General features: G+C 59.6%; 1 protein-coding gene across 1 annotated transcript in view; it reads left to right on the top strand.

Annotated features, from left to right (window-relative positions):
• TPO (thyroid peroxidase) overlaps positions 1–12,924 on the top strand; it is a 30,089-nt gene extending 17,165 nt beyond the window's left edge. The window contains exons 7-13 of the mRNA XM_057742681.1: positions 3,769–4,024; positions 4,335–4,505; positions 6,078–6,315; positions 6,871–7,079; positions 7,679–7,849; positions 12,027–12,158; positions 12,821–12,924. Coding sequence (XP_057598664.1) covers positions 3,769–4,024; positions 4,335–4,505; positions 6,078–6,315; positions 6,871–7,079; positions 7,679–7,849; positions 12,027–12,158; positions 12,821–12,924 — 1,281 coding nt within the window. The remainder of the gene's footprint in view (positions 1–3,768; positions 4,025–4,334; positions 4,506–6,077; positions 6,316–6,870; positions 7,080–7,678; positions 7,850–12,026; positions 12,159–12,820) is intronic.
• Positions 12,925–13,178: the final 254 nt, after the last annotated feature.

The raw sequence follows: 13,178 nt of genomic DNA, 5'->3' as shown, positions 1-13,178 counted from the left end.
GGGCAGAGGCTGCAGAGCCCTGCTGTGCCCGGAGTCACCCCGTAGATGGGGGGGGGGGCGACTCGGCCGTGGTCCAGAAGAGGCTGGGCAGCAGTGGGGTGCGTGTGCTTCTTCACCAGCCAAGGAAGGACGTCAGTGTGTTAACACCAGTGCATTTCAGTGAGCCTGGGCCCAGGCTGAGTGGGCGTGTGAGTGCGTGGTGTGTGGTGTGTACGTGGTGCGGGACGTAGACAGGTGGACGGTAACTGAGGATGTGACCCACAGACGGTCTGCCCTCTGCCTCGATGAACGCTGCAGCGTGGTGTAGACGAGCTGACAGGTGTGAACAGGCGGTATTAATAACATAAAAAAGGGAAGGCACGGGCGTTGGTGAAGGGGAATTTGAGTGCCCTGTGGCCAGGAGTCTTGTGATCCGATGGTTCTGAGTAAAAATCAAGGACTCCATCGGTCTGTCAGCCCTCGCCTGACCCCCTTGAACAGAGCTGCCAGGCCTGGTCAGGAGGCACTTGGCCAAGGGCCCCGCTGCCGAGCCATCCTGCTCGGTCTGCAGGCTCCCTGGGGAGGTAAATCCGGATCCCGCCTCTTTCCTTCCTGGTCCTCACCACCAGCTGGGAGGTTTTGGTTCCGTCTGTGCCCCTCCCCCGAACGTAATCTCCTTGGAGACAGAGACTCCCCCTTCCTTCCCGGCACCTGCTCCCAGCCCGGCTCGGAGACGTGCTTCAGAAGGGGAATTCGTGAGTGGAGACAAGATCCCAGGGACAATCCTGGTGTCCTGTCCTGCTGTCCCTCTGGGAGCTGGATGTTGTTGAAACTTTCTTTAAATGGATGAGAACGCAGAGGGCTCAGGGGTCTGAGCTGAGCGGCTGGATCTCAGATCCACATGGGCCCCTCCCGGAGAAGAAGAGCCACGGCCACGAGCTGCCCCGCGACGTCTCTGGGCAGCAGGGGAGGGGGTTATCTGGGCAGGCGCCCCTGGACTTGTACACTGAGGTAGATGAATTTTAGAATTCCGAGACTCCCAGCTGACCTAGAAATAATGTCACTCGGCCCCTCTGCTTCTCAAAAAGTGAAATAATAAGCACACCTCCGGGCCAGAGAGGCGGGAGGGACAGGCAGGGAGTGGAGAGCTTGCGCAGGACGGTGGCGGTCCCCGCCCAGGCGGCCAGTGAGGAAACACCGGGACGGTTTCCACAATTGCCCGGGAAGCTCTGAAGAGCCACGGCCATGATTCAGACGTCTAAGGCCTGCTCCCAGCCCGGCTCGGAGACGTGCTTCAGAAGGGGAATTGATCACTGATCAGGAAAAAAGCGGTGCTGCGGCCCCCGCCTTGGGGAGAGATCTGGGCCTTTTAGGAAACTCACTTCCAGTTACACCTCAGGTCAGATCCTGAGAAAGTGGTGACGGGGGACGTGCTTCCAGGTTGCGCACGAATGGTGTGTGGGGGGCCTGGAGTGTGCTCAGCTCGAAGGCGCCCGTCCACTCCTGGGGACGAGAGGGGCCTCGCCCGCCCGGACGGCAGGCTCTGCGTCCTTGTCAGGACCACAGGTTATGGGGTGCGGGGGAGCCATCCCTAAACAGTGTACACTTGAATGTGAAGTTGTGTAGCGTCGCTAGCAGAGAAGGGAGACCGTCTCCCATCTGCTGGGGGGAGAAGACATCTAAGAAGGGCGTTGGTGGGAAAGGCTGGCAGTCACCGCCGTGTCGCCTCGCGGGGTCGGGAGAAGGCCTGGCTGCGCTCCTGACTTTGCTGGTGTGAGGCTGCAGTGTCTGAGTTGGGGGCTGCTTCTGTGCGATCAGGTCCTCACGCTTCTCACGTGCCGATGGGAACGTGGGTGTGTCTCTCGCATCTGGGAGCCGGCTTGGGGACGACACCTCCGTTTAGAGACCCTGGTGGAGGCCCCCACTCCCGTCTGCCCGGGCCTCGGAGGTGACGGCACACCGCGGCCCCGGGGGCTCCGTGGGCCCCTCCCCTGGGGGCCGCGGCCCAGCCCTGGGGCCCACCACGCCCCTCTGCTCGTCTGGGGAGGCACCAGGCTGTGCACTTGAAAGACACACTCCGTGGTTTGGAAGGATGTTCTACAAGGATGCAAACGCTCTGTTGTTTCTTTAAGATTGTTTCTGGGAATGTTACAGGTTACCTTCCTACACCCGTGAGCTGAAATGTGAGACCTTTCTCTCTGGGATAGAATCCTTCCTGTTGGTTTATACCCCGCATTTAGATGTGGTGTACTGACCAAAATATTCCCTTAAATATCAAAACAATTTGACCCTGATTTTCACAGCTGAAAGAAATGCGGTTGAACCTAAAAGCGAACCCTTGCCCGTAATTCTCCTGGGACCACCCGGAAGTAGACGTGACAAGGCCCGTGTTTGCACCTGGTTTACCAACCACAGGGCACGTCCGCCTGCGTCATTCTTTGACTTAATGCTTGGAACAGCTCAGGGAATCAGGCGCTACTGTTGTTTCAGGGGAGAGGAGGTCACCCGCAGGGAGGGATCCGCACGGCCAGAGCCCGAGGCCAGGCTGGTGCCCGCAGACCCAGCCTCCCTGTGAGACGCCCCGGCCCAGCAGCCCCATCAGCGCCGTCCTGGGCTCGTCCTTAGCCTCGTAACCTCCCGAATAGCCTTTTAAAACACCAAAATCCTTTCTGAACAGTTCAGTTTGAGTCTTTGTTGCAGAGACCAGCTCAAATTAGCAACTGTGTCGGAGCCTCTCGTTGTGTCACTGATCAGGAAGGCACCTTCCCAGGGTCAGGGCCTGTGCCCTCGCTGTACACGATGCAGTGATGCAGTGCGTCACCGCAGGCTGGGACAGAAAGTAGGCGTTCAGACTCGTCTATGAAAACCATGGCACGAATTTGTGTCCTGTGGGAGCCACAGGTGGTCCCTTTCGCGCCATGTTTCTGTGGCTCTTGCAGAGAACTAACGAGTGTTGATGATGGAGAAGGGAAGACGGGGTAACATGGGGATTCCAGTCCCACTTCCATTTCAGTTCATGGCGCCATTCAGGTCGTGTCATTCCCTTTAAACGTGGGGGCAGGCGCTTCCCCGCACCTGGATGGACGTACTGTGTATAATCTGGATTCTGTACCACGTCTGTATACGATACCATGTATCTAACACACATAAACCGTGTATATTTTCTCTTCTCACAAAAAAATCTAAGAAAGAGGTTTTTCCAGAAAAGGAAACCGGTGCAGAGAGGTTAAAAAACCTCCTAGAGTCACACAGCTGGGAAGCGGGGGAATGGGGTTAGAACTCACTTTGGTCTAAGTCCTCAGCCGCTGATGCCCAAATTCCCTGACGGGACTAGACTTCTGATTTTTGCTTTCGGTCCAGGTGGGAACGGAGGGCTCGTAGATGAAGTGGGAGTGAAGCGGGGAGATTGATGGCAAATGTTCATGTTTGTAAAAGGAGCGCGGCGGACAGCGGCCTCCCCTGTTAGTCTTCACATACTGAGGCCCCCTCATCGCCCCGGGCCTGGCCTGGAGGCTGTCGGGGCCACGTCTGACCCAGCCGCGTAAAGGCCGGCCGCTTGGGACTTTGTCTGGAGTAGGTGGTGTCCCTGCCCCTGCAGCCCCCCTGCTCCCCCGCCCCGCCCCGCCCCGCTCCACCACCAGGTGGCATGACCCCTGTGACAGCTCCGCAGAGGCAGCGGTCCCCAGGCTTGTGCAGGCAGAAGCCCCTCCCCGGTGGCTCTGACCGTGACCCCGTGTCCAGCCCGGGGCTCCGCGGCCTCAGCTCCCGCCTGCTCCCCTTTCTCCGCAGATCATCACCTTGAGGGATTACGTCCCCAAAATCCTGGGCCCCAAGGCCTTCGAGCAGCACGTGGGCCCCTACCGGGGCTACGACCCCACCGTGGACCCCACCGTGTCCAACGTGTTCTCCACGGCTGCCTTCCGCTTCGGCCACGCCACGGTCCACCCGCTGGTGCGGCTGCTGGACGCCCGCTTCCAGGAGCACCCCGGGCCCGGCCTGCCGCTGCGGGACGCCTTCTTCCGGCCCTGGAGGCTCCTCCAGGAAGGTGCACATCCCTAGACTGGGACCGGGGGAGGGGAGCCAGGTGTGTGGGCACCTGCCACTGGACGGACACACTTGGGTCGCCAGCGGGTGTGGAGAAAATAAACGCGCCCAAAAAAGTTGGGGTCCAGACAGGGTGAATCCACCACGAGGCAGCACCCTAAGGGCCAGGAAACTTGGGAACCCCTGGAGGTGAGCTCCTGGGCTTGTAAGAGACGTTTGTTCAGGACCAGCAGAGTTTACAATCCGAGGCCTTGTTGTGTTTCGCCAGGACTCACCTGAGAAAGCGCGTTCCTTCTCTGTGCTCTTTCTAGGTGGTGTGGACCCCGTCATGAGGGGCCTGCTGGCGAGGGCGGCCAAGCTGCCGGTGCAGGGCCAGCTGATGAACGAGGAGCTGACGGAGAGGCTGTTCGTGCTGTCAGACTCAGGGACCTTGGACCTGGCGTCCATCAACCTGCAGAGGGGCCGGGACCACGGCCTGCCAGGTGGGCCCTCCCGGCTTCTTTCCTGCAGGGGGTTAGCTGCCTGTTCTTGATTTGCAGTGAAATGTGTCTGCAGATCTACAGTTAACATCTAAGAAACGGCTTTCAAAACACTGTAGTTTGTGGGACTGAGGCCGTTCAGCTTTTCTTAGACCCTGGACATGGTTGACATCCTGAGTCCCCGTCAGGAAGGGGCCCAGGGGTCCAGAAAGCACGAGTCCGGGAAGGCCGTTTACTTCCTGGGCAGATGGCCACTCTTCCGGGCCTGGCTTCCCCAGGACAGGCCCCGCAACTCAGAATGCCCTCCTCCTGCCCGTCCCTCCCTCTCGGACCGTCCTTGGGGCCAGTGGACCTCATCCCGCTGCCATTGGGCTGTCGCTGGTCCAGTCTCCTGGTCAATGGTGTGAGGGAGGACCCTCTTCCCTGGCTAGGCGGCTGCCCCCCGCCTTGTTCACACCCACTCTGACCCCCACCCCTCACCTGAGGCCAGGCCTGCCCCCATCCCCCACCTTCTGCTCCGGGCCTCCTGCGGCTCAGCCATCTGGTAGACCTCTGTTCCTGTCCGTGGCCATGCAGCTCTGCTCTCTTGGTGCCCCGTGTGTGGAGGTATATTTTCTCTGTAAATCAAACTTAGTGCCTCTGTGACATCCGTCCCTGGGGGGTTGGAAATTCAGAACGTATGTTTCTGATGGTCGGGCCTAAAATAGACTAAGTCCTAGACCCCGTGGCAGAGTCACATCACCACTGGTGGTGCCCAGGTGGGGAAGCAGGAGTCTTCCCTGGTGTCCTTGACGAAGGGCTGGGATGCCCATCGGGGCAGGATCCTCGTCACGGGAGCCCATCCCAGCCGGCAGGTGTGTCGCTGAGCAGCGCCCTTCTCGGGGAAGCTACCCCCGCCCGCAGCATCCGGGCCGAGGTGCCCACCACGGCTGCTGAGGCTGTGACATACGCGCAAGACCGCACACCGCACTCCAGGACTTTGAACCGTGGTCCTGCGCTGTGACAGATGGACCCAAGAGCATCCAACAGCGGTTTGCTGAACGCTCAGATTAGATGCTCACTGATGCTTCCTTTCTTCAGTTTATCTCTTCTTTCCCCTCATCGTCTTCTTCCCGCTGGCCCCCTGTACCTGGAGGGCTTTCCCTCCCCTGGCTCCGCACGTCTCTTTGTTGCCTACGTAGCCCCGCCCCATCTACCTGAAAATGCGAGGGTGTTTCCTCTAGTTCTATTTCATCCACACAGGACGGCCCCCCGCCTCCCAGTTTTCTGTGTCCTGATGCCTCAGCACCCTGAGGGGAACTGGTCCCGTCATAATGCATTTCCTTGTGTCCACATGTTTTTATGGCACTTCTCTTGAGGGCCTGTTGTGTGGTGCTGGTCTGTGGACAGACTCTCCTAAGCCCCTTGCCGCCCGGGCCGGGATAGCCCAAGGTCCACAGGCCGTGGGGCTGCGCGGTGGGCTTGTGGCGGGGACCCTGTTGCCAGAGCCCAAGCTCTCGCCGGCGCAGAGCCGGCGGGGTGGACGGGACAGCGTCCCAATCCCAGGACAGCGGCCTCGGCCCTCCTCCCCCGCAGGTTACAACGAGTGGAGGAAATTCTGCGGCTTGTCTAGGCTGGAGACCCGGGCCGACCTGAGCGCCGCCACCGCCAACGGGAGCGCGGCCGACAGGATCCTGGACGTGTACCGGCACCCGGACAACATCGATGTGTGGCTGGGAGGCCTAGCCGAGAGCGTCCTCCCCGGGGCGCGGACCGGCCCCCTGTTTGCCTGCATCATCGGAAAGCAGATGAAGGCCCTGAGGGACGGTGACCGGTAGGCGCCTGTGGCGGCTTCCCTGCACGGCCCTCAGCGGGCGTCGGGTGCGGAAGGCGTTCCCACGCCCACGCAGGAAGGGGGGCTTTACGTGGTGGAGAGAGAGAAGCGCTCTGCGGCCTTCGGGTCGGGCGCCCTGGGCTTCGGCAGCAATGTAGCGTCTTGGGAGGCAAGTGAGACTGTTTCCCAGAATCTGCAGTCCCCTGGCCATCGGGCCAGAGGAGAGCCTGCGGGGACGGGGCCTCAGGGCACGTCCTGTAGGGCAGGTGCAGAGCCCTCCGAGGCTGGATTCTGCCTTCCTCATTCTTGTCCAAAAGGCAGCTCTGCACCTGGGACCATGGGTGCAGCCACGTGGGTTGGTTGGGTCCCTAAACAGAAAGAACCGTCTGCCCGGAGCCTGGCCTGGCCTGGCTCCTCCTGGACGGGCCCGGCCTCCAGCGCCACGAGGCGGGTCGCAGGCTGTGGGCGTGAGCGGCATGGGCACAGAGGTCGGGCAGGAGTAGCCAGCACGGCAGGGGGTGTGCTCTCACGTGGGCTCACGTCTGTCCTCCGGAGGTTCTGGTGGGAGAACCGGGAGGTGTTCACGGAGGCCCAGAGGCGGGAGCTGGGCCGGCACTCCCTGTCCCGCGTCATCTGCGACAACACCGGCCTCTCCCACGTGCCCCGTGACGCCTTCCGGGTCGGGACGTGGCCCCAGGAGTTCGAGTCGTGCGACAGCATCCCGGGCATGGACCTGGGCGCGTGGAGGGAGGCCCCTCCTCCAGGTACCCGCGCACCGCAGCGTCTCCTCTAGGGTCAAGGCCCGGTCTCGTGGCAGGAGCACTGCTGCTCAGAGCGGCTGCTTCAGCTCTGCGGCTGCTTGGTCCCAGGGGCGTCCCCCTGGTGAGGAAGGGGCCGGTCTGAGGCAACGCTCCCCGGCCCCTCCTGGGGGGTAGCGCAGGCCTGTACCTGCCAAGGCAGAGACTGGTCTCGGGGCCCAGCCTCAGGAGGGTCTGCCGGCCACCAGCTCAGCTGTGGTCAGAGGAGGAGAGGGGCTGAGATCCACCCTGCCTTGCGGTGAGGACGGCGGTCCCCCTCCATGGCAGCCGTTTCCTCGGGTGGGTGGGGAGCCTGGTCACGGCTGATACCTGGGGGAGAGTGAGAGACACGACTTTGCGGCTGGCGGGCAGCCGGAGGGTCAGTGCGGAGAGGGGCCCTGTCCTGCGTCCTGCCTGGAGGGAAGGCGATGGCTGACCTGAGCCCCTTGGGAGGCTGAGGGTGTGGGGGAGGAAGGAGTGCCGTCCAGAGGTGGGGGGAGGCAGTCCCAGAGGAGGGCAAAGAAGGGGCCCTGCCCTGACTGCACGTACCTGTCAACCTGGCCCAGAGGATGCCTGCGGCTTCCCGGACGCGGTGGAAGACGGGGCCTTCCTGCTGTGTGAGGAGTCTGGAAAGCGCGTGCTGGTGTTCTCCTGTCACCCCGGGTTCCAGCTCCAGGGGCCGGAGCAGATCGCCTGCACGGGCCGAGGTTGGGATTCCCAGCCCCCGGCGTGTAAAGGTCAGTCGCTTAACAGGTGTGTCTCTTCCTGACTGGAGCCCCAAGTCTGGCTTTTTCAAATACAAATGAAGAATAAACCTCCTTTAAAAATAAATAAGCTTTAAAAGTTGTGAATCACTGTATTGTACACCTGTGACTTGTACAATATACGACAACTACACTTCAGTTTAAAAGAACTAGACGTAAACCCCAAGTAAATACAGACATCCACGTCATTCAAGCAGAGGTGCCCCTGAGCGTAATTCTCTTCCAGGAACTGTTTGCAGGGAAGTAACGTGTCCCTTCCCCAGTGCCTATGTTCCCAAGTTGACGTCTTTCTAGAAAACGAAGCACCAAGATGGTCAGCTCACGACCTGCCGACAGGGTGACCGGGGAAGGACAGAGGCGGAGGAAGAGGCTGGAACTTCAGGAGCCTTGTAGGAAGGAGCTTGCAGAGCCAATCCTCACGTGAACCAGAAGTGCTTCCTCCGGAAGCATCAGGAGAGCAGTCCCCCCCACCTGCGGGGGCCCGTTTCCAGGCAAAACCTCATCCTCCTCCCTGCCCTGGGCCCCAGTCTTCCTATACCCTGGCGAGCACCCGGAGCCGGGACCACGCGAGCAGAAGCGGGACGCCTCCCTGGGCCCCTGGGAGAAGCGCCCTCGAGTTTCCCTCCAAGCTGCGTCTCAGGAAGACCTTGGAGAAGCAGGAGAGCAGGAGAGCGACGCAGGCAGGAATGGGGCCAGTTTGCAAGAAATGGAAACAAGGTGCAACAGTTTCAATTTGGGAAGATGAAAAAATTCCGGAGATGGAGGTTGGTCACAGGTGACAACATTTGAATGTACTGCATGCGACCGAAATGTACACTGAAAAATAAGGAAGGTGGTACATTTCATGTTATATGTATTTCACCACAGTAATAGAATTTTCATTTCAATTTTGGGGACTCCAAAGTGCTGCGTCCTGGAAGGGTTACGAAGGCCACCTAGACTCTGAAAGTGGAGGGAGAGCCCGGGAGAGGCTGCAGCAGAGTCCCTCAAGGCTCAGCCCGGGGCACCTGGCTCCGGACGGCCCAGGCTGCTCCCTGCAGGCGAGAGAGACGGACGAAGACGCGAAGATACGGGGCCGTAGGGCATCGTCCAGGCAGCAGCCTGGCGGAGGGAGCCGACTGGAAACGAAAGGCCAGAAACCTGAGGGTTTGAGGGAATTTATTGCCAAAAACCACCAACCTGAGCTGGAAAACCTCGGTCAAACTGCTAAGGCGATCTTCACACGCCCAGCTCTGCACCAGGAGCAGGTGGGCCGGACGAGGAGGGCACCCCCACATCTCTTCGGGGTTTGGTTGTGAAGGACAGTGGACTCGGAGGAGACGGACGGGCACGGCCTTCCTCCCGGATTCTGGTCAGAGAGTCACTTTCCGGGACCCCAGCTGTCCGAGACGCGGCGACACCTGCGTGCGTCTGTCCCTCCGTAGGCCAGCTCCTTGTTACTCCCCGTAGTCATGTTCTGTAGACCGATCTTCAGGGGCAAAAGCATAACCCAGCTGGACGCTTTTAGCGTGGTTTCCATTTAGTGCTGGTGCAAAATTGAAATGCCCACGTCATCCAGGGCTGCGGTCCTCGTGTCGGCAGGACAAGGACACGTGCCCCGGGAGCGTGGGCACCTTGCGCACTCCCGGCGTAAACGCGATGTGTGTGTCTTCCGTCCTCACTGAGTAAACCCCTGGACATTGTATGCGTTATGCTGGCTGTTTGTTTTAGGTACGCATGACCCCGAAGCTCTATTCACAGGTCTCTGCAAAGTGCAGATAAAAGAGGGGAAAAGCTCAGAACCAGGAGAGCAAGGGAGAGTCAGCGCCCCGGGATCCCCTGCCTCCCCCGGAGGTGCTCTGACTCCCAGCTCACACCGTCTCCCCGGGAGGGAGGTCCTGCTGCTCCTCCCTGGTGCTCAGGATGTCGCCACCGTCACTCTTCCGCTCCCGACATCCTCCCAGCCATCTCCCCCACCTGCTCTCTTTTCCTAACGTAACTTTTCATACCAACAACTAACCCCTCCCTGAAGGCACATGCAAGACACACATCAATACATCACGAGGTAAAAATGCGAGTTTTGGAGCCGTGTGAATACTGAAAGCCTGCTTTCCAGAGAGCAGTGGGACCTATTTATTTCAACATTGTAAGTGTCCCGTGGAGACGGGACCAGGGAGGAGGGTGCTGACTCTCTCTCTCCAACCCTGTGACTTCGTCTGAGCTCGCTGATAGTCAAGGCAGGATATCTCTAAAACGAGCCTCTGACAGGCAGCCCCACGAGGGCCGCCCTTGGTACACATGCGCTCGCCCACTTACACAGATGTGGTTTTTTTAAGCTCTTTATTGGCGTATAACCGCTTTACACTGTTGTGCCAGTTTCTGCTGTACGACAAAGTGAGTCAGCTGTATGTATACACATATCCCCATATCCCCTCCCTCTTGAGCCTCCCTCCCACCCTCCCTATCCCAGCCCTCTAGGTCATCACCCATCATTGAGTTGATCTCCCTGTTATGCAGCAGCTTCCCACTAGCCATCTGTTTTACATTTGGTAGTATATATATGTCAATGCTACTCTCTCACTTCGTCCCAGCTTCCCCTTCGCACCCACCCCATGTCCTCAAGTCCGTTCTCTACATCTGCATCTTTATTCTTACCCTGTCACTGGGTTCATCTGTACTATTTTTTTAGACTCCATATATATGAGTTAGCATATGGTATTTGTTTTTCTCTTTCTGGCTAACTTCACTCTGTATGACAGTCTCTAGGTCCATCCACCTCACTACAAATAACTCAATTTCAATCCTTTTTATGGCTGAGTAACATTCCTTTGTGTATATGTGCCACATCTTCTTTATCCATTCATTGATGTTTTCTGCCTGGTCCATGCCTCTACTAGAGGTTTCTAACTCAAGAATCGCAAGAAAAGAAATGGCTCTGGGATGAAGCAGGGAGGGAATCCCACTTCCACTGTGAACTGATGTGACAGAAGGGCTGCAGCCCATCCTCAGCCGAATCGCTTACCTGCACGTCCACGGCTGCAGAGAGGGCAGCGACCGCTCAGCTGAACACCTGCTCTTCTCTGCTCAAATCCTGCTCACTCCCAAAGATCATCACATTAAAAAAAAAAAAACAAAAAAAACTAGCAAATGAGCTGTAATGAGTCTCGTTGGAGGGCTTTAAAGTCGCGAAGTCGGAACGGATAAAAAGCCACGGGTCTGTGGCTTTTCGCTCTAGTTACTGCCGAGAGGTTACGTAATAAAGGAACACAAACGTTTCCGCGTCTGTGGGGAGAGTGGGGTTTGCTGTCGGCACAGATGTGCTTAGGGAAATGGGACCATCGTGCAGAGGGGCTGGGGATGCTATCCGCAGGGAAACAGCGACCTGCCCAGGTGAGCAGAGCCCTGGCCTTGGTGCAGACTGATCCGGGCATCTGGGGACGCACAGGCTTGAGACGGTCCCTGCCACCCGCGTGGGGCTGCTGCATGTTCTGGGCGGACTCCTTGGGTGAGGAGACCAGAACCAGAGTCCCCAATTCTGGCTTCTGATGGGAGGAAATGGACCATGTTGTGAAACGGGTCAAGTTGTGTCCCCACAGAAGGTGTGCTGAAGCCCCAACCCTCAGGACCGGGATGTGGCCTTGTTAGGGATACGGTCTTTGCAGGTGCAGTCGTTAGAATGAGGCCACCAGGTGGATCCTGGTCCCGTAGGACCGGTGTCCCTCTAGGAAGAGGACAGACACAGAGGGAAGACGGCCCCACCAACACGCAAGATGGCAGAGACGGCACCACGCCAAGGGAGCCAGGACAGCCAGAGGCCCCGGAGCCGGGGCAGACCGGGGAGGACGTGTGCCTCCGAGCGAGCTCAGGGCCCTGTCTGGACCTCGGCCTCCAGAACCGGGAGAGGAGGAAGCTGCTTTGGTTCAAGCACCCCGTCTGCGGTCCTGTGCCACGGCCGCCGCAAGAATGCTCCAGGGGGCGGGTCTGAGCCCGGGGACCGGCTGAGCAGAGGAGCGGACGTCCGGGGGTGTTCTCTTCAAAGGTGCAGGAGGCACGGCCCCATCCTGGGGTGACGTCCCTCTGCCTCCGGGACGAGGGACAGAGCTGGGGAGGGGCTGGCTTCACGGGGAAGGGGAGCAGGAGCCTGGGCCCTAACCTCACATCGTGTGTGCAGACATCAACGAGTGTGAAGACGTGACGGAGCCCCCCTGCCACACATCCGCCCGGTGCAGGAACACCAAGGGTGGCTTCCAGTGCGCGTGCACCGACCCTCACGTGCTCGGCGAGGACGGCAGGACCTGCGTGGGTGAGACCACGGCCCTCAGGCGCCCCTGCCGGTGGGGGGGGCGTCGACATCGCCAGCAGGGATGACTGAAGGGTCGCCCCCTGGCCGTGCATGTCTGCCCTGCCAGGGCCCCTGATGCTGGGTGGGAGCAGGCGGCCAGCCGGTTCTACCTGCGCCTGCGTGGTGCCTGAGACACAGGGCTGGCGTGAAGCCCTGGCCGGGGTGGCTCTGCTCCGATCCCTCAGCTAGTTTCACCCCCGTGAATCGTCCCTGGGAGGGAAGCACGGAGTTTGCTTCCTGTGTGCAGAACAGAGAGGGCAAGGGGCGAGCTCAGGTCACACAGCCACTCAGCTGTTGATCTCGGCATCGTACCTTGGCTTCCAGTTCCTGTAAAAGAAAAATTATGCACTAGGACCTGTTAAAATGGCAAGACATTTTATTAAAGCGACTGCAGTAGGAAAAAGAGAGCTCAGTACGGAGCAGAGCTCAGCTCCAAGTACAACAAAACAGCAGGAGACGGACATCCCACAGGGCAGAGCGAGGGGGTCTGTGGAAGGAAAATTACCCAGAGGAACTTGGTTTCTCAGGGCCACGGCCACTCGGCTGGGGCTGGGGGTCAGGAGGGCACACTGGCACTGCCCTCGGCCGGGCAGGCTCACCGACTGGCTCTGTCTTTGCTCCAGACTCCGGGAGGCTCCCGCGGGCGTCCGTGGTCTCCATCGCGCTGGGCGCTGTCCTCATCTGCGGCCTGGCGGGCCTCACCTGGACGGTGGTCTGCAGGTGGTAAGTCCCCGCTGTTCTGCAGCTTCCTCTCCTGTGGGCCCGGCTGGGGACGCCGCTGCTTTATGTTTCCGAAGCCAGTGGAGAGCACGGCGTCCAAGCCCCTCTGTCTCCAGAGCTGCCTTGTGCAAAATATCAGCCTCCCTGGCTCTGTCATTCTGCGCTAAGTAAAGAAGGTGGGGTGACCGCGCGTACACCTTAGAGGACGCTGGACGTCTGTGGACGGAGATTCAGGGATATTGGGTTCCTGGTCACATGAAG

Source organism: Hippopotamus amphibius, chromosome 7 (genome assembly GCF_030028045.1).
Source record: "Hippopotamus amphibius kiboko isolate mHipAmp2 chromosome 7, mHipAmp2.hap2, whole genome shotgun sequence".
NCBI classification, from domain to species: Eukaryota; Metazoa; Chordata; class Mammalia; order Artiodactyla; family Hippopotamidae; genus Hippopotamus; species Hippopotamus amphibius.
Note: the sequence above shows the minus strand (reverse complement) of the source record. Positions and strands in the feature narration are given on the sequence as shown.